The 21,727-nt window shown below is 45.1% G+C and overlaps 1 protein-coding gene across 1 annotated transcript in view; it reads left to right on the forward strand.

The window, feature by feature from the left end:
* CACNA1B (calcium voltage-gated channel subunit alpha1 B) overlaps positions 1-21,727 on the forward strand; it is a 1,447,778-nt gene that overhangs the window by 913,659 nt on the left and 512,392 nt on the right. Inside the window, exons 12-13 of the mRNA XM_030207102.1 lie at positions 760-872; positions 14,124-14,236. Of these exons, the coding sequence (XP_030062962.1) occupies positions 760-872; positions 14,124-14,236 (226 nt within the window). The remainder of the gene's footprint in view (positions 1-759; positions 873-14,123; positions 14,237-21,727) is intronic.

A 21,727-nucleotide genomic window follows, 5' to 3' on the forward strand; every position in this document is an offset into this window, starting at 1 on the left:
TCCATAGTGATGATGAAGAGAAAGGCAGAAATACTATGAAATATTTGTGGTGTTTGGCATAGCATGGCAAATGCACAAAGCAGATCGTTAAGAACGTAATTTATTAACACAATTCAAATTAAAATATGCACACAAACATATATATAAATAGCCCGACACAGGTCGTGTTTCGCCCAGCAGGGCTGCTTCAGGGGCTACAAGAAATAATAACACAAATATAGTTATACAGTTACTCTTCTAAAATCATATTAGAATAATATGTATACACAGTTAAAAAGAAACTCACTAACCGCTCATAACGTAAAATGCATGCGAAAAAAAAATATATATATAGCACCAATATCCCACATAGAAAAGGACATGCATATAAATATGTGTACAGTCACACGGATAAACTTTTTGAAAAACATATTAAAATATATTTCAGAAAATACATGTATGTATTTAAATAAATAGACATTCAGTAACCCGAAATAACATATTTCGGGTTACTGAATGTCTATTTATTTAAATATATTCTTGTAGCCCCTGAAGCAGCCCTGCTGGGCGAAACACGGCCTGTGTCGGGCTATTTATATATATGTTTGTGTGCATATTTTAATTTGAATTGTGTTAATAAATTACGTTCTTAACGATCTGCTTTGTGCATTTTCCATCTTGGAGCTTGCAGACCGTCTGCCTTTGTGCTTTCTTGGATAGCATGGCAAATGTCAGAAAAAATGTGACTGATTGTACTTCTCTTTTTGATGACTTCCCTAGATTTTGCAGAATTTGTTTTCCTGGGACTTTTTCTGACTGAAATGTCCTTGAAGATGTATGGCTTGGGGCCGAGGAATTACTTCCACTCGTCCTTTAACTGCTTTGACTTTGGGGTAAGTTGCTATGATAGATAACTGTGCTACAGTGCTTTCAGTTTACAAAGTACTCTACATATATATGGAACCTTATAGATCTGAGGAGGGTCAAATGGCAGTGCGTTAGAACCTGGCACATTTGGGCATTTCAAGGAGTCTGTAAAAGGCTACATGATAACTACCACCTCCTAGCAGCTACATGTTAGGTACCAGCTTCTGTTCTCACAGCTGGAAGAGGAGTCATTCCCTAGCTAGGGGAAGAAGAACCACCACTGATGTTTCCGATTTAGGATAGCACTTCTGTACTGTATGACTTTAGTGCCAGATGAAAGTTATTGACATCACGAAAAGAAAACAACGTGAGAACAGCAAAATCTCAGGCCAAGAGACAGAGAGGGTGATATTCAGCCAGCAGCAGTCAGCGTTTTTTTTTAAAAGCTGACTCTCGCCATTGTAATTATGCCTAGATATTCAATGCTGGGCCACATCTGGGCACTGGCATTAAATATCCAGGTAATATGCAGCAAACTGGCAGTTAACCGGATAAGTGCCAGTATTCACTTCTTAACTGGTTAAGTTAAACCAGCCAAAAATAGGACTGCTGTTTATGCAGTCTTATTTGGTTGAGTAACTTAACCGGTTAAGGCCTGAATATACGGACTTTTCTGGTTAAATGCTGACTGTGCCCTGACTCTGTCCCAGACCGCCTACTATCCGGTTAAGTACCGCTGAATATTCTTTTGAGGCCTCCTTAGTGCCAGGCAAGAGCTCTCTTACCTGGTTAACTGGCTTTGAATATTGACCCCTGTCTGATTTTTTTTTTATGGTTTTTTTGTCAGTTACTGTCCATGGGATGTAGAATTCCTGGATTAAGGTTTTAGAGCAAAGTACAGCTGACAAAGCATCAAGATCACAGAGGAACAACTGGGTTTATTTTCTGGGGGAGGAGAAATGTGTGCTATTTTTTACATGTAGAGTCAGATTCAGATTTAAATTTGTTTCAGTTTATTGATTTGACACACTGCTTTAAAAGTAATATATCTAAACAATTTCCAAACAAAAGAAATAGAAATCAATCCAATTAGTGCAAAACGCCTGCAGGTTACTAGTCTCAAACGGTTTTGAAATAGTTCATTTTTTGCCTAAGGATTTAATTTCCAGTAGTTTCAAAAGGGAGGAAATACCACAAGAAAAATGGTGCAACCAAAAATGTGTGCCCTATGGGATTTTTGCTGCTTGATCATTAAATTTTGCCTTTTGAGGGTTAAAGTTTCACTGTGTTCTTGTAGCAAGAAATGATAGCATTGACCAAAAGATGCACTGTGTGCAGGGCTGGCATTAGGGGTGTGCAAACTGCAAAATTGCTTGGGCTTCAAGACTGCATGGGACCCCAAGCATACTTGGAGCCAGAGAAGATACAGTCTGCTGGTTGTGGGGCATCTGCTGAATTTGTGCCCTGAGCCCTAGCATGTTTAACACTGGCCCTGCCTGCATGGGAAAAGAGACATGTAGAATATGGTGATGAATAAGGACAATGAGGCCCATCTGGTCTGTCCAGTTTCATTCCTGGTGTCATGTCATGGTCCCAGTTGATCTCTGACATTCCCCTCAATTCTTAAATTCTCTTACCATTTTTGTCTGATATTGCTTCTGAGACTAGCCCTCTTTGGAACCATTCATCTTATTTTAGAGCGTTACATCCTCTGAAAAAAAAAAGTGTTCTTCATGTGCAGTATTTATTATTCAGTGAATCATATTCCCCTACCTTTGTCTCTCCATCTTCAGGTCCTTAAATAACATCTCTTATTTATTTTTGTTGCATTTGTACCCCGTGCTTTCCCACTCATGGCAGGCTCAATACGGCTTACATGGGGCAATGGAGGGTTAAGTGACTTGCCCAGAGTCACAAGGAGCTGCCTGTGCCTGAAGTGGAAATCGAACTCAGTTCCTCAGGACCAAAGTCCACCACCCTAACCACTTGGCCACTCCTCCACTTATGGCTTTTGGTACAGGCCCTGAATCATTCTGGCAGCCTTTCCCCGGACCACCTCCAGCTTAGAAACAGTGTGCTTCTTTTTCAGCAGCAGTGACATATGGCATTGAATATATGCATTGTTCATAGGGCCAGTCTATCCACTAGATGTCCATCCAAAGTAGAACAATTTGGGAAGCAGCACCAACGCGGCAGTCATGGCATCTATAAAAGATTTATTGTTGCCTGCATGGGGCATTGAGAATTTGCATAGTAATACAGCAAATCAGGAAGGTCAGATGTGGCAGGACCTAGCAGGCCTTGAGAAAGTGTGGAAGCTCAAGGTCCCATGCCAGCAATGATAAATCTTCTATGGATGCCATAATTGCCTGTGGTAGGAAAGCCACTGAACACCTTATTGGGGGGTAGGAAAGGAGAGAGATATTGAACACCATAGGTGGAGGAGATAGATCAGGGAAGAGATGCTGGATACCATGGTGGGGGAGCATGCTTGACATGAGGGGGGGGGAGGTAGATGCTGGCCTATAGAAGGGTAGGAAAAGGGAGATGCTGGATATGAGGGTGGGCCTTGAGCTGCCCCCTGATGTGGAGGTGTATGGTTGAAGATTCATCTAGGATCAAATACCCTTGGAAGAGCTCTGATTGTGCAGTCACTGCCACTTCTATACAGGTAATTTACACATACTGTACAGCAGATCTAAACTAACCCCCTCATTCTATAATAGGTTGCTTAAAGGTAGGTGCCAATTTGTGTGTGTAAGTTCTACAGTGCTAGTACTTGCATGCATGATTGTTACTTACATGCATAAGTGCTAGCTACACACTGAGAGGCATTCTATAACATAGGCACAAAACTCACATAGTGCACAAAAATAAGGGGGGTGTACATGTGAGAGGAGCATGGGCAGGTCCAACATTTATGTGTGTAATGTACAGAATATTGTAATTTACACACTAAAGTGTCATTTAGGCATACATATTTACATCTGCTATTAACATGCTGCAAATGAGTGTACCTACAGTGTTGTAAAAAAAGTATTTACCCCCCCCTTTCTGATTTCCCTATAATTACATATATGTTATATTGAATGATTTCTGTTCTTTAAACAAAATGTAATATTAGACAAAGGGAACCTGAGTAAACTCATAACACAGTTTTTAAATCATTGCTTCGCTTCTTTAAAGAACAAAGTTATCCAACCCATATCATCCATGTGAAAAAGTAACTGCCCCCTAAACTTAATAAATGGTTGTACCACCTTTAGCAGCCAACCAAACACTTCTTTCATATCGCCATTGAGGAATTTTAGCCCATTCTTCTAATCTAATCTGGTCTCGGTATTTATTGACTTCTTCCTCCCAATAAGATCCAAGGCGGTTTGCATTTAAGAACAAACTAATTCTTCAATAATTCAAAGAAGACAGGATATAACACTGCTTTATCAATAACAGCTACTATCACACAAACACTTACTAAAAGAAATGTAAGACCAATTTTGTTTTATAATAGAAGGAAGATTATTCCAAGTCTGCATCGCTTGGAGTAAAAAAGATGTTTCCAAAACTTTCTTATTCCGAACCCCCTTAAATGATGGGAAGTTAAGTACCTGATGTTCAAGTATACAATTTCCACAAGTGGTCAAGGGAACTATGCAGTGGTGTGCTGGTAAATGTTTAACAACAGGCTCTCTCCCTGGTCCCCCTCTGCGCCCCCCGTTCCCCTCTGCGCCCCCCCCCCCCCAGATTGCAGAGCTGGCTGTAGCCGGGGAGAGAGCCTGGGGGGGGGGCAATGCATTACTCCAGGAAAAAAAAATTAAATGATCCCAGGTTCCAATCTAATTCATGTTTAATGTGCGATAAAATGCCATAAATAAGTAAATAAATATAAACTTTTAATGTTGAGCACCTGATTCTCAAAGTGAACATATTCCAAACACTATAATGAAAATAAAATGATTTTTTTCTACCTTTGTTGTCTGGTGACTGTTTTTCTGATCATGCTGGCCCAGTATCCGATTCTGCTGCTATCTGTCTGCTTAACTCCGTTTCCAGGGCTTCCTTTCCATTTATTTCTTTCCTTTCCTCCTTTCTTCTTCATTTCTGGTCCTCAGCGTCTGCCTATTTTCTTCATCCATGTGCAGTTTTTCTCCTCTCTTTCTTTTCCCTCATCTCCTTCCTCACTCTTCCCTCCATCCATGTCCAGCATTTCTTCTCTCTCCCCCCTCTCCATCCACCCATGTCCAGTGACCCTCCTCTCCCCTGCCCTCCATCCACCCATGTCCAGCAGTGACCCTCCTGCCTCCTCTCCCCTGCCCTGCATGCACCCATGTCCAGAAGTGACCCTCCTCTCCCCTGCCCTGCATGCACCCATACCCAGTGACCCTCCTTTCCCCTCCATCCACAAATGCCCAGCGACTCCCTTGTCTCCCCTGCCACCCCCTCCCGAGTTGTTGGCGAATTCTCCTCCCCTGCTCCCTCCCTCCCGATCCGCTCCCTCCCTCCCGATCCGATTCGGTCCCTCCCTCCTGATCCCTCACATCACCGACCCGACCTGACTCTTCGCATTCTTCGGGGCAGGCAGTCTTGCCTGCCCGCTGCCAGAACTGACTCTCCCCCACTGGCGCTGCCGGCCGGTTCGCACTTCAAAATGGCTGCCAAGACTTCAACAGAAGTCTCGCGAGGCCGCCTCTGGAAGTCTCGGCGGCCATTTTTAAAGTGCAAACCGGCAGCGCCAGCAGGGGAGGGTCAGTTCTGGCAGCGGGCAGGCAAGACTGCCTGCCCCGAAGAATGCGAAGACTCAGGTCGGGTCATTGACGTGAAGGATCGGGAGGGACCGAATCGGATCGAGAGGGAGGGAGCCAGGGATCAGATTGGGAGGGACGGACGGGACCGGATCGGATTGGGAGGGAGGGAGGAGAAGAGCCGGCTCACGCATTTCAACAACCAGCTCGCAAGAGCCGAGCAAAGTTAACAACCGGCTCTTGCGAGCCGGTGCGAGCCAGCTCCAGCACACCACTGGAACTATGTTTAGCCAAGTCAATGATCTAGAACGAGACCGTGTAATATCTTAAAAGGGAAAGGTGATGGGATTTGATATACTGCCTTTCTGTGGTTATAATCAAAGAAGTTTAAACATTATATACAGGCAGTGGCGTACCAAGGGGGGACGGTGGGGGCGGTCGGCCCCGGGTGCACGCCTCTGGGGGGGTGCCGCGTGCCTGTTGGCTGAGTCCGCTCGTTCCCTCCCTGCTGCTCCCTCTGTGCGGAACAGGTTACTTCCTGTTCCGGGGCAGAGGGAGCAGCAGGGAACGAGTGGACTCGGAGCCAACAGGCATGCGGCACCCCCCCCAGCAAGTAAAAATGCACCCGGGGGGGGGGGGGGGGTTGCGCTGCACCCGGGGGGGGGGTGTAATTTCGCTGGGGGGGGGGGCGCTGCACCTGGGGGGGGGGCACATCGGCGGTCCAGCTCGGGTGTCAGCCAGCCTAGGAATGCCACTGTAAACAGGTACTTATTTTGGACCTGGGGAAATGGAGGGTTAAGTGACTTGCCTAGAGTCACAAGGAGCTGCAGTGGGAATTGAACCCTATTTCCCTACTTCTCAGACAATTGCACTAACCATTAGGCTAGGACAAGAAAGATTTAAACTTTGATTCTATGCAGAACTGCTTTAATTCAGGCACATTTGTAGGTTTTTGTGCACGTACTGCTCCATGGTGCGATACAAGTGAAGGGCAACGAAAATGATAGCGGGAATGGAACAACTTCCCTATGAAGAAAGACTAAGGAGGCTAGGGCTTTTCAGCTTGGAGAAGAGATGGCTGAGGGGAGACATGATAGAGGTATATAAAATAATGAGTGGAGTGGAACAGGTGGATGTGAAGCGTCTGTTTACGCTTTCCAAAAATACTAGGGCTAGGGGGCATGCAATGAAACTACAGTGTAGTAAATTTAAAACAAATAGGAGAAAATTTTTCTTCACCCAACACGTAATTAAACTCTGGAATTCATTGCCGGAGAATGTAGTGAAGGCGGTTAGCTTGGCAGAGTTTAAAAAGGTGTTGGACGGTTTCCTAAAGGGACCTGCATAGTGCTGTCAAGGAGCTGGCTATGATATTTGAGGCTGGCATAGAGGCTGGAAAAAATATTTTAATTTTTTTTTTAGAGTGGGGAGGGGGTTAGTGACCACTGGGGAAGTAAGGGGAGGTCATCCCTGATTCCCTCCGGTGGTCATCTGGTCATTTAGAACACATTTTTGTGGCTTGGTCATAAAAAAAAAGGACCAAGTAAAGTCAGCCAAGTGTTTGTCAGGGACGCCCTTCTTTTTTCCATTATCAGCCGAGGACGCCCATGTGTTAAGCACACCCCAGTCCCACCTTCGCTATGCTTCCGACATGCCCCCGGGAACTTTGGTCGTCCCCACAACAGAAAGCAGTTGAGGACGCCCAAAATTGGCTTTCGATTATGCTGATTTGGGCGACCCTGGGAAAAGGAAGCCCATCTCCTGATTTGTGTCGAAAGATGGGCGCCCTTCTCTTTCGAAAATAAACCTGATTGTGTACACAAATGGAGCTTCAAACGTCCAAAATAGTGTTACCCTGAAGTGGTGCCAATCAGGGGCGTAGCCAGACCTCGGCGTGAGGGGGGCCAGAGCCCGAGGGGGGCACTGTTTAGCTGCCTCCCCCACCGCCGCAAACCCCCCCCCCCCCCGCCGCCACAACCGCTGCCATCGCCGCCGCTGCCCACTGCCCCGCCGTCGCCGCATCAGGTACCTTGTTTGTTGGCTTGGGTCCCCAATCCCCACCAGCCGAAGAGTCTTCTTCAGCGCCGGTCGACTCCGGCGCCTTCGTTGTGTGATCAACTGTTTCTGACGCCTTATGTGCTGCACGGGGCTACCCCCGCCAGCAAACAAGGTACCTGATGATGCGGCGGGCGGCAGGTCAAATGTAGAGGGGGCCAGGGCGTAATCTGGGGGGGGGGGCTCATGCCCCCGTGGCCCCATGTAGCTACACCCCTGGTGCCAATACACACCAAGTCTTGGCACATATCGGCACCTGCTGCAAGGCAACGCTATCTAACAAATTTGTTGGACTATAAACTTTATATACATACTTTATGACTCCTGCCGTGGACTCCTTTGTTGAAGTCTGTTGGTCCTGTCCTACTTTGTTTTGCTGTATATTTACCTTCATAGGATATTTGCCTTCTTTTACTCTTGCTCACCTTTTCTTCTCCACCCTGTTCCTTTACAGGGTAATTCTGCAAAGTGGGTGTTAAAATGTGTGCACTGATTACACCAGTGACGTAGCAAGGGCGGGGCGGTGGGGGCGGTCCGCCCCGGGTGTCCACGGGTGGGGGGTGCTCCGTCGCGTCTCTCTCCTGCCACCGCCTTCCTTTTTTAAAATTTTAATCCGTACAGCCACCCAGGCAGCGCTTCGCGTCTGCCCTGCGTGTGCTGTGAAAGAAGTAAATCGTCAGCGCTGGCTTCGGGGCTTCCCTCGATGTCCCGCCCTCGAGGAAATAGGAAGTTACCTCACAAGAGGGCGGGACATCGAGGGAAGGCCCGAAGCCAGCGCTGGCGATTTACTTCTTTCACAGCAGCACACACAGGGCAGACGCGAAGCGCTGCCTGCGTGGCTGCACGGATTTAAAAAAAAAAAGAAAAAGGCATGCGGTGGCAGGAGAAGAGGGCTCTGTGGCTTCAATGGAGGGGGGACGGGACTAGGTCAGGGGGGTGCTCAGAGGGGAGAATGGGGATTGGAGAGGGGGTGGGGGAGTTCAGAGGAGGGGTGCTCAGAGGGGAGAAGGGGATTGGAGAGGGTGGGGGTGCTCAGAGGGGAGAATGGGGATTGGGGAGGGGTGGGGTGCTCAGAGGGGATTGGGGAGGGTGGGGGAGCTCAGAAGGGTACTCAGAGGTGAGAAGGGGATTGGGGAGGGGTGGGGGAGTTCAGAGAAGGGATGCTCAGAGGTGAGAAGGGGATTGGGGAGGGTGGGGGTGCTCAGAGGGGAGAATGGGGATTGGGGAGGGGTGGGGGTGCTCAGAGGGGATTGGGGAGGGTGGGGGAGCTCAGAAGGGTACTCAGAGGTGAGGGGGATTGGGGAGGGGTGGGGGAGTTCAGAGGAGGGATGCTCAGAGGTGAGAAGGGGATTGGGGAGGGTGGGGTGCTCAGAGGGGAGAATGGGGATTGGGGAGGGGTGGGGGTGCTCAGAGGGGATAAGGGGACTGGGGAGGGAAGTGCTCATGGGAGAAGGGGTCTGAAACTGGGGCTGAAAAGGGGCAGGGGCTGAAACTGTGGGGACTGGGGGCTTTAAAGGGGACAGGGAGAACTGGCTGGGGCTGAAGCTCGGGACTGGTGAGAGAAAAGGGCTGGGGTTGAAACTAGGGGCTGAAAAGGGGACAGGGAGAAGTGGCTGGGGGCTGAAGCCAGGACTGATGGGAGAAAAGGGCTGGGGACTGGTGGGATAGTGGGGCTGAAAAGGGTGGCAGGTGGGAGATGTGGGCTGGAACTGGAACTAGGTGCAGGTGGAAAGAGGGGGCTGAAAAGAGGGGGCAGAGAGAGGGGACAGACCCTGGATGGAAGGGGGGAGTGTGAGGGAGGGCAGACCCTGGATGGATGGGAGAAGGAGGGCAGACCCTGGATGGATGGGAGAGGGAGGGCAGACGGATCGAAGGGGCAGAGAAAAAGGGCAGATGGTGGGTGGAAGGGGGAGAGAGAAAGAGAGCAGATGGTGGATGGAAGGGGCAGAGAGAGAAGGCAGACACTGGATGGAAGAGACATTAGAGAGGGCAGACACTGGATTTCAGAGAAAGAGCGAAGACAGATGCTGGATGGAAGGAAGACAGTGAAAAGAAGATGAGGAAAGCAGAAACCAGAGACAACAAACTGTAAATAAAATATATATTTTTTATTTTTTTGCTTTAGGGTATAGTATTGTATCTGTGATTATGTGTTAATAAATGTTTATAAATAGAACATATAAATAAGGTAATCATTTTATTGGACTAATTTTTAATACATTTTGACTTAACTTTCAGAGAACAAAACCCCCTTCCTCAGGTCAGGATAGGATACTATAACAGCACTATACTGTATTGACCTGAGGAAGGAGGTTTTGGCCTCTGAAAGCTAAATGTATTAGTCCAATAAAATGGTATTTTATTTTCTATATTTGTTTTATTTCTATTTGTTAATTTGTAAAGTGATTGGATTTGTTAGTTTTTTCAAATTTTATATTTTGCACAGTACTAGGGGACATTTTCTGGGTTTCTGTGGTGTTGCATTGTATGCAGAGTCTGGCATCGGGGGTTCAGTTTAATTTTTGTCTAAATAGAAAGTTTATGATTACTTATTCTATAGTGGATTAGGGTGTATCTGTGTTTGTGAAAAAGACATGGCTTTCGGTTAGCATTGACTGCAGGATCGACGATCTGTACTAATCTGTCTGTTTTCGTTTTACAATAGGTGAATTGATGTTCTAGGGCTCACTGTAGCGTTTAAGATGCTTGTGTGACTTGTAGAAATGACTGCTTATGGTATGGTAGAATTGCGCTATAGGTCCTGAGTGTTTTGTATTCTCGGTATGCCTAGTACTGGATTTGGGGGGGGGGGGGGGGTGTTAAAAAATGACCGGCCCCGGGTGTCAACTACCCTAGCTACACCACTGGATTACACATGTGAATTTTAGAATAATGGTATATATGTGCATATGTCAAAAGTGCACCTATTCTGTAGCTACATCCTTAGTTTACATAGTGCATATTTTACAGGTAGGTATACATATAGGCAGAGTCTAGATGGAGCATTTGCAGGGCTCACATGGATGTAAAATAGACTACTATATACATATCTCCAACATTTAGAGGTGAGCGCGTACACCAGCTGTATGTCTGGCTTAAGTGTTTGTGCCTAAATTCTATGCACGTATTTTACCTTTCACAATATCTGTAGACATACTGTTATAGAATTACCCTCTGTGTACCTCCTTTACAGTAAAGATTCATGCAGGCTAATTTAAAAAACAACTGAACAAAATGCAGGAAGATAAAAATAAAGAATAATAGAGGCAAGGTCAGCATGCCCATTCTGATATAGCCCTTGAGAGATCTTTTGAATACGACAAAATTGTGTGCATTTAGATCATTAGTGTGACATTTGAATTGAACACCATTAGATAGGGCAGTGGTTCCAAACTCAGATTACTAGGATTACATAACCAGTCTGGTTTCCAGGATATCTACAGTGAACATGCATGAAATACATTTGCAAATATTTGGAAACAAGACTGGACTACGTGGTCGTCAAGAGCCTCAAGAACCACTGGAAAAGGAGACAGGTTAGCTGCTTTTGTTAGATCTGATTTTTATGGAATGGCACTCCTCTCCTATGGTACATAAACTACTTTAGGAAACATGTCCAGATGGATCTGAAGGGACAAGTGAGGCTATTTATTTTCCAATGTGTTCCAGTATAGTGCTTAGAACCACTTTTCATGTAAATTCTAGGGCAGGGACCAGTCCTTGGGATACACCAAGAGGGACATAATCGAACGGGGCGCCCAAGTTTTCCTCAGGGCGTCCTTGCAGGACGTCCCGGTGAAGGGGCGGGGAAACCCGTATTATCAAAACAAGATGGGCGTCCATCTTTCGTTTCGATAATACAGTCGGGGACGCCCAAATCTCAACATTTAGGTCAACCTTAGAGATGGTCGACATAAATGTTGAGATGGTCGTCCCCAGTTTTCGGCAATAATGGAAACCGAGGACGCCCATCTCAAAAGACCAAATCCAACTTATTTGGTCATGGGATGAGCCAGCATTCGTAGTGTACTGGTCCCCCTCACATGCCAGGAGACCAACCGGGCACCCTAGGGGGCACTGCAGTGGATTAACTGATACACTAAATGAACGGAAAAAGACCTTCCCTTACCGATCCCTTAGCGATTCGGAAAGGAATGAGCATGCATGAAGGAAATCGCATGCAAATGAGCTGTTTGCTGTGAGCTCATTTCCACACGATTTCCTTCCTAAGGAGGGGAAGCAAGTGCAGAGCAGCCAAGCATTATACGTGGCTGCTCTGCGCATGCCAAAGACGGCTTCATGCATACAGACAAGCTGCGTGTATAATAGCCATCTACAACCTTAAATAAATTGCCGTCTACAACCTTAAAAAAACACAAGTCCAAGTGCTCATCAGGGACGGTTTTTTTTTGAGTATGGGTGAAGGACGTCCAAGTGTTAGGTGCCTTCTCTATGCCTCCGTCCCTGCAACGGGCAGTTGAGGACGTCCAAAATGTGGATGTTTCTGTGAGAAGGACATCCATGCCTTTGCTATGTCTCCTACACCACCTTTATTTACTTGGATTTTGGATCACAAGTAGGAGCAGTGGGATTTGAACCAGCCACCTCTGGATTTCAAGGCCACTGCTCTAACCACTAGGCTACTCCTCTACTCCACTCCCTTGAAATTTGGCCGTCCCTGTGTGTGGGTGGGGGGGGGGCAGTTCAGGACGTCCACACCTTCGCTATGCCTCCGCTGACACACACACACCTCCTCCCCCCCCCAGGGACCTGCATACTGCTTCGATGGACCTGAGTATGATATTTGAGGCTGGCAAAAAAAGTTTTTAAAATTGTTTTTTTCAGGGTGGGAGGGAGTTTGTCACCACTGGGGGAGTCAGGGGAGGTCATCCTCGATTCCCTCTGGTGGTCATCTGGTCAGTTTGGACACCTTTTTGAGGCTTGGTCGTAAAAAAAAATGGACCAAGTAAAGTCGGCCAAGTGCTCGTCAGGGACGCCCTTCTTTTTTCCATTATCACTCGAGGACGCCCATCTGTTAGGCATGCCCCAGTCCCGCCTTCGCTACGCCTCCGACATGCCCCCGGAAAATGTGGTCATCCCCGCGACGGGAAGCAGTTGGGGACCCCAAAATCAGCTTACGATTATACCGATTTGGGCGACCCTGAGAGAAGGATGCCCATCTCCCAATTTGTATCGAAATATGAGTGCCCTTCTCTTTCGAAAATAAGTCTGCAAGTCAGTCTGGTTTTCAAGATATCCACAATGAATATGCATGAGATTGATTTGCATATATTGGAGGCAGTGCATGCAAATTTATCTCATTCATATTCATTGTGGATATCTTGAAAACCAGACTGGCTTGGTGTTGAGGACTGGGTTGAGAACCCTTGGTCTAGGGTAATATGCCTTTGAGCTCTAGGATATTATTATTCTACAATACTGATACCAAGAGCAGACCATGTTTTTAGTATATTACAAATAACATCTTTGAGGTTGTAGCAACTCAGAGAAAGTTATCTCATCTGGAACTTGGGTAATAAGGACACCCTTGTCAAGAAGTTGATTTCTGATAACATTAATATTGCTTCTATAGCACATATCCATTTCCATAGAGTTGGGGACATCTTAACATCAAACCTTTGCCCTATTACACTATTACACAAGATAGAGCTTGAGGAAGCTGTTGAGGCAATGCACTTAGTCTTCATTGGAAGGGCTGAGTCAGAAGTAACCCGGGCTTTCCCTTTCAGTGTCTGCCAACTAAGGACCAAAAGCTACGTAGTACAGCCTTCAGGAAGCGCTAAGGGTGAAATGAAGTAACTGAAAAAGGGTGGGGAAAACAGTCACCGTGAAATAAGATAATAGAATATAATTCTTTCTTTATAGTATCTATATGGCATCTTGCCAGAAATAGTATAAACACACTTTCATTTATTTTTCTGCTGATAATATATGAAGTACAGCAGCTTACTTATGAACTCCACAGAACATCCATCACCAGCCTAGCCCCAGATGGAGCACTGTATCTGAAGCCTTTATCCAATATCACCCCATTTTAGTACTTGGAATTCATGTGATCCCCATTAACAAGGGAAACAAATAGCAGACTTTCACTCCGCTCAACTTATCCAAAGTGGGAAGGCAGCAGCAGTAGCGGTAGTGACAATAGTAGCAGTAGTCAGCAAAGGGTCCTGTGTGTCAGCACGCACTCACAATCCCCAGTACTCTGCAAAGGTTCCTAGTCCAAAAGCCTACATATGAGGAGCAGCAAGGCCACTACTAGATACAGGTAACAGTATGGTCCAGAAGAGAGGGGGAGCAGCCCTGTTGCTGTGACTTCATCCACTGATTATGTAACCGTTGTGGTCCTAACTCACAGTTTGGGAACTACTGCTGTAGGATCTTTAGGTTTGGTACTCTCAATTTACAGCCTGTCTCTGTCTTACCACCCCATGTCACAGTAAAGCATTGTTGTTGCAGGTTATTGTGGGGAGTATTTTTGAAGTGATCTGGGCCGCTGTTAAGCCAGGTACCTCTTTCGGGATCAGTGTGCTGAGAGCCCTCCGACTTCTGAGGATATTCAAAGTTACAAAGTAAGTTGCTTAGTTTAATCTGACCTTGAAAACTGCCTGCAGATAAACAGGAGCTGCAACCAATCTTGACAAAGCTGTTAGACTGACTACTTCTGTTTAGAAATTTCCATAGTGCTGCTTTATGTATGAAGTACTGTACAGGTGCACATAAGAGGCAATCCGCTCTTTTAAATATAAGGGGTTATTTTATAAAGTAGTGACACAATGAGCATAAATGTTGATATTTTAATCATTTATGTGACCACTAACACATAGAAATTACCTCTTATATAATACCAACCAGGGTAAAATAAATGTGTATTGTTTGCCTGGTGTGTACTTTTCACTGTTGGCATGCACACAAATGGAATTTGGACAGAGTATACAAGTATGAGCATAACTTATATCATAATGTACATGGATTCCTACTAACATATAGGCACAGGCATTTACACTGACCTATTTTATAAAGGCAACATGCATCTAATTCACCTTTATAAAATTTACCTGAGATAAAGGTATTTGTCAAATCTGATATCCTGCCAGTTCTGCATATTGCAATATAATTAGAATAACCATGAGATAAAAACAACTAAATATACATAAAACAATAACACTATTACAATACAAACTAAATAAATATGTACATGATCAAATTGAAAAAAAAAACTGGCTTCAAGAAATTTAGAAAGATTTGAATAAGAAAACTGAGTGAATCTCCAAAGGAAGTTCATTCCTTAAAGCTGTACCACTAGCCTTACCCTTAGGATAATTTTACGGCCTGAAAGGTAGGAACCTGTGCCGAGGCAGGTGTAATTGTCTGCATGTATGTACCAGAAAGAACAGAAGTAAATGCACATGTTTTATGAAGTTTATTTAATACTATCTCTGCCACCTTTAAAAGAATCACACTGCCCATTGGACAATTCCTTAGCTTTCAGTATTACAGAGACTGAAATAAAATTTGTATTCTCTGTGCAAGAGATATCATTTTACAGCATTACATAATAATGAGGGCAATATCATCAAATGTGAGAATGCTTTGGGGATAAGGGTGGGAGGGGTGAGGGTATTTAAACCAGACTTGTTTCACTTAGTTAGATTCTTATCTCTGTTTTAGCATTTCTGAAGAGAAAATTGTTTCATATAGTGCTCTTACTGGGGGGGGGAAGGGGGTACATATGTTTGTGAAAAAAGTAATGGTAGATTTATGTACAATTCTGTATAATCAAGCGTTATTTCTTTGATTTTTGTTTATTATTATAAATAAACAGTTATGAAGAGATCACGTGATACTGTGAGCTAGGAAAGACTTGGGTCAGACCATCTCTGGAGCTCCCGTCTCCATCCGCTTCCAGCGTGTGGCATCTTGGTATTCTTCCAACCTTTAAGGGCATTAATTGCATTTTTTATTACATGGATAAATTTTTGGCAACATCGAAAGAGGTGATGGCGTCTAAATCTCCTAAAAATGATCTTGCCTGGTGCCGTATCCCAAGTTACTGAGGCTGCTTTAGCAGAATTGACAAGGGCAGTTCCCATGGTTCTGGATTCCCGCTTAAAACAGTTGTCGGTGCAAATTTCTAAAGTAAAAAACTTTTTAGTGGAAACAGCATGCTGAACTACTGACCTGGAGCAGAGAGTGTTGTGGTAGAGGACAGCATCTGCACGAGGGGTGTGGAGCTGAAGGCCCTTCAAGATGTAGTGCACATGCACAATGGTAAACTGGAGAACCTGGAGAATTGGTCCAGACGGGGAAACCTCCATATATTGACATCCCGGAAATGGTGCCAGACACCCATTTGTTGGAAGATCTGGAGCACTGGTTGGAGTTGAATTTCTCCATTAATGCAGGCGTGGGCATCATGCATCTTGAACGCACTCATCCCATTGGTAAAAAGTCACTCCAGGAGCAATGACCAAGAATTGTGATTGTCAAGTTGCATAACTACTTGCATAAAGTAGAGATCCTTAAACATTATAAATCAATTCGGGATGATTTAAAATATGATGGGGTATCAGTCCGCATTTTTCAGGATTACTCCACGGCACTTACAGAGAGAAGGAAAGCATTCTATCCACTTTGTATTAACCTGTTTGATAAGAAATTGTGCTTTGTTTGTTTACTCTGCTATTTTAATAATTTACCGTGCAGGCAACTGGCACAGCAGTGGAGGCACTTATCAACACCTTAAGTTGTCCTATTAGCCCCACTACTTGATGGGCACCCCCCAGCTCACAGGAGTTAAATTTCTTTTTGTAATCTTTAGATTATTATAAAAAGTGGTCTTATGTATGGTCAGATATAATTTGTGAGTTCACATAGTATTAAGAAAAGTTGCTTTTCCCTTATGCTGATCATTTGTTATTGTGGGGGCTGGGGGCCCGGAGTGGCATCACATATATGATAGGCTGTCTTTCCTTGAGAGGGTATATGAGGAATATCAGGTTGGTGTCTTCTGGGGTCGCATAGGTTGGGGCTTGATAAGGGGGTGGGGGAGGATGGTGACAGGGCGGGGTGGGGTGGAGGGGTAGTTGGGGGTGGAGGAAGAGGGGGTTGGCTTAGTAGGAGGGAGGGAAGGGGTAGAGAGGAGGGAGAGAGAATAACGTGGCGATGGAGATGGGGAAATCTTTTTAATGTGTTCTGTGTGTTACACTTTGGTTGTTTAGCAAGCTACCAACTTCTGAGCTGATGGGAGGGAGAGACTAATCGGGCACTAAGGGAATTGTGTGTTTTTCTAAATTCAGTAGTATTGCGTCAATGTCTTGGTTGAGGCTGGGCGCCTGAGATGGACATTACATGGCAGGGTTGTAAGTGTACCCCCCCCTTTATTTGCATTATGAGTTTTCAATGTACTCATATTGTTTCCTGGAATGTAGGGGGAATCACCTCACTGATTAAGGAACTAAAATACGAGCAGCATTTAAGCGTTTATATAGCTGATATAGCATGCCTCCAGGAGACAAGGCTTGATAATGGATATATCGGTGGACAGATCTGCACCTCCAGTCACAGCATTTGGGGATCAAGGCAGGGAATTGTGTAGTTTGTGCCAGGCTCTCTCCTTGGTAGACCCTTGGTGATTGCTTCATCCCGGGGTGAGAGATTGCCATATGTACAGGAAGGAGGCATGCACATTTTCCCAGTTAGATTATATTTTGACATCTGCACAATGCTTCCCCTCCATTGTAGCTGCAGACATAGATCCCGTAGACATTTGTGATCACACCCAGATCTGGATAGATCTCTTAGCAGAATCATATTACCAAAAAAGTAGAATGTGGAGGTTCACCTATTATCTTTACCAGGATCAGGAGTTCCATAAATACTTGATCAGTGAGTGGGAGGAGTTTTACTTTCATAGTGGGCAAACATAGTGATGATTAGGGTTACAATATTTGCCGTGACAAAAAAAGAGGACACAAAAAAAAGCAGCCCCGTCCCCCAGCCCCACTCTACCCTGCCCCTGTCATGTCCCTGCACCGCACAGTCACCTTGACCCCCCTAAGAAATCCAGATGCTTTTCTTTATAAAATAGATGCCTTCTTGGTGTCAAAATAGGGCAGTGTTGTACAATTACTTTTTATTAGGGTAATTTTATAAACCATTCTTGCACCTAAGATGTTGTTTTGGCATGTAAATGGGCTTTTATAAAAGTAGGTCATTCTTAGAAGTACACGCAGTGCAAGCACTTTAGATTTATGTGCCAATTTTGCATAAACGTAAACCATTCTATAATTATATGCTTAAACTACCATAGTGTGTTATTGTCAGAGGGGCATTCACATAGGCGGGTCACCTACATGTGTAATTTACAGAATACTGTATGTTATGTGCCTTACTGCTGCTGCATTTAGGCACTAACATTTAACCCTTCCATAGATCTTGCATAAATGTTCATGCTAACATTTAGGTGTGCCAATGTTGACGTAAGCTAGTATTCTAGAAGAATGCTGACTTGCCAAAGTGTTCTATAGTATATGCTCATTATCGGCTCAGTATGTGGTGCTAGAATTGCCCTCTATGGGTCAGATTCAGTAAATGGTGCTCAGATTTAGGCATTAGGAAAAATCTGCGCTAAACCGTATTCTATGAAGGGCACTCCTGGCTCAGCACCTGTTATAGAATAGCGCTTTGAGCGCGAGGACTTATGCCTGCTGAAATCTGGTATAAATCCTGGCGTGCAAGTTGAGCGCACAACCCTGGTATTCTATAACACTGCGCCTAAGGTTTTGGAATGCCCCTGACCCATCCATGCTCTTCCCATGGTAATGCCCCCTTTTGGGTTGCATATGAGACACTTTGGTGCACAGCATTGTAGCACATAGGCAGATGTGCACATAAATCCAAATTAGTTGCAATTAATTCCTATTAATGTCAGTAATTGGTTGTTAGCACCCAGTTGACTAATTGGTTATGTATTTGTTTATTTTGTAGATTTATTTATTTATTAGGATTTATTTACTGCCTTTTTGAAGGAATTCACTCAAGGCGGTAATCCGCCTACACCTAGGCGGAGAACAATAAAAAACAATCATAACATAATAAAATCAAAACAATTCACATACAACACAACTGCTTAACACACAGCTGCATTCCTAAAACCAAAAGCTGTTCAGACTGCTCAATGTGAAGTAAAGGCAAAAAGAAACAAATGTGTTTTAAAATTTAAAATGTGCTTCTAATTTACTCAAAGACACAGATGCTCTGGCAGGTGGTTCCACCACAGTAGACTAGCCACTGAAAAAATAGTTGACCTAGAGGGGCATAATCGAACGCGAACGCCGATCTCCATGGGCGTCTATGTCCGAAAACGGGTACATGAAGAAGCGGGACAGACCGTATTTTCGAAAAAAAAATGGGCGCCCATCTTTTGTTTTGAAAATACGGTTTGCGATAATGGAAAATAAAAACGTCCAGCTCAGAAACGTCCTAATCCAAGCCATTTGGTCGTGGGAGGGACAAACGTACAACACTGCCATAGCTCTTAGGGGTAAAGGGGGCAACTACATGTGGGTACAGTGGGTTTCAGAGGCCTCCCATTTACCACCACAAGTATTACAGATGGGGGGGGGGGATGGGCCTGGGTCTGCCTGCCTAAAGTGCACTGCAGTACCCACTAAAAGTGCTCCAGGGACAGGATTTGTTGCTGCTGTATAACCTTGGCACAGCAGTTGACACGTGAAGACTAATCTCGCTGAAAACGTCCTTTATTTGAATAAGCACGTTTACTCACAGTTAACTGCAGATCAGAGGTTGTGCCCCACTGGCAATGAGTCTCACTGGTACTGAGATTAGCAGTAGGTCCGAGCTGGCAGAATGCTGTATAATGCCCTCTTTCAGCAACATTCAAGGTAAGAACTAAGTGCTATAACGTGGCTAACACATGAACAGGATCTACTACTACAACTACTACTACTATTTAGCATTTCTATAGCGCTATAAGGCGTACGAAGCGCTGCACAAACATAGAAGAAAGACAGTCCCTGCTCAAAGAGCTTACAATCTAATAGACAAAAAATAAATAAAGTAAGCAAATCAAATCAAAGACATCTAGTTTTGGAATGACGGTCATTTCTGCTCCCTCTAAGTCAGAGAAATAATGTAACCCTTTTCTGCCCAGGTTTGGAAGACTGCACCCTGAAGACCAGGGAGGAAATCCTGACTCCCTCAAATGCATAGAAGGGCAGAGACTGTTCAAGACCACTGATATGTATTCAGTGCACTTTTTCTAGTGAAAAAGGTGCTGGTACTCAAATGCTAGGCGACCCTTCAGGGGTGGGGGTAATCACTGAGGGACCCTCCCCACAATAGCCAGGCCCCTGCAACCAGTCACAGAACCTATGAGAAGGCAGAATTGGTGTGTAGAGCCTGAGCTCTTTCATTAAAACTTGGGGAACATGGGTAAATTTTAGTAGACAATGGAAAAGGTGCCGGTACTCAGTACCCCCAAGTACCCCCTCAAAAAAAGCCCTGTCATATACATAGTGTATGGCTTTGCAAGCTTTGTATTCTGTGGAGAAGAGAATGCTAGATCTGATCCATTCTAGTAGGGTGGCTGCCCTTGCATACAGAATAAATGCCAAATCCAAGGAGGCCACCCAAGCGCTTGTAATTGTCTGGGCATAAAAACAGAAGTGCTATACAGCAAATCTACCACACAGTGAACTACAGAAGCCAGGCTATAAAGCTGAATGTCTGGCAACGTTAATTTACCTTCCATATAATCCACGCTTAATACCTAAATGATCTAAAACTGGCTTACAAAAATGGCCACTACCTCATGGAGTACCGAAAACAAAACAGGGCACACTCTGACCCAGTAAGCAGAGGGAAAAGCACCATGGGAGTAGAGCCTACCAACTGCCAACATCGTGAGCATTTAACACAAGCTAGTGGAATCACGGAGCCCAATACCCTACACCCACCACAATGCATTGCTGATGTGACTCTACAGTGCCCTTAACAGAAAAGGTGTCACACTCACCCGAGACCCACATCAGAACCAGGGAAAGGCTGTCAGAGGATAGAACACATTCTGCTGTCAAGGAGGTGGGTACGGAATTTGAGGCTGGCATAGAGGCAGGGAAAAAAGTTTGTAAAGTGGGGGTTTTTTTGGTGGGAGGGGGTTAGTGACCACTGGGGGAATCAGGGCAGGTGATCCCCGATTCCCTCCAGTGGTCATCTGGTCAGTTGGGGCACTTTTTTGGGACTTGTTCGTGAAAACAAAGGGTCCAAAAAAAGTGACCCAAAATCGCGGTAAAAGCGCCTTTTTTTTCGATTATCAGCTAAAGACGCCCATCTCTCCTCGGCCGATAACCACGCCACAGTCCCGCCTTCACCACACCTCTGACACGCCCCTGTCAACTTTATTCATTCCTGCGATGGAGTGCAGTTGAAGACGGCCAAAATCGGCTTTCGATTATACCGATTTGGGCGCCCGCAACAGCTGGCCGAAGTAATTAACTTCTGCAAATCTCTGAAAACTCATCTCTTCCAAAAGGCATACAAGGAAAATACATAGCCTACAAACCACTTCAACAGCTCACACAATTACCACAGCTCACCTCTAACTGACCTAACACAGTTTTGCTTGTTGCCTGTGTACAGCTTTACTAGTTCTCCTGTGTTTGCTTTGTGTGAGTTCCTAGTGTATGACTAGTTAGCTTGGGCACAGCTTTGCTTGTTAGCCTGTATACAGCTTTACTAGTTCTCCTCTGTTTGCTTAGTGTGAGTTCCTAGCGTATGACTGGTTAGCTTGGGCATAGCTTTTCTGTAGCTTGTGTACAGCTTTACTAGTCTTCTTGTGTTTAGCTTTCTGGTTTTCCCGTGTGTGTTTTCTTTTGCATCTGGAGCTTCAGCCCTAGTTCTGTCTGTTGCCAGTACTCCTTGTTACTGGAGCTCCAGCCATAGTCTTGCTCCTTGACCTGACCACTGCCTGTACCCAGATATTCTTTGCTTGCTCCTTGACCTGACCATTGCCTGAATCTAACTACTCTCTGCCCACTGTC

Source organism: Microcaecilia unicolor, chromosome 6 (assembly GCF_901765095.1).
Source record: "Microcaecilia unicolor chromosome 6, aMicUni1.1, whole genome shotgun sequence".
NCBI lineage: Eukaryota > Metazoa > Chordata > Amphibia > Gymnophiona > Siphonopidae > Microcaecilia > Microcaecilia unicolor.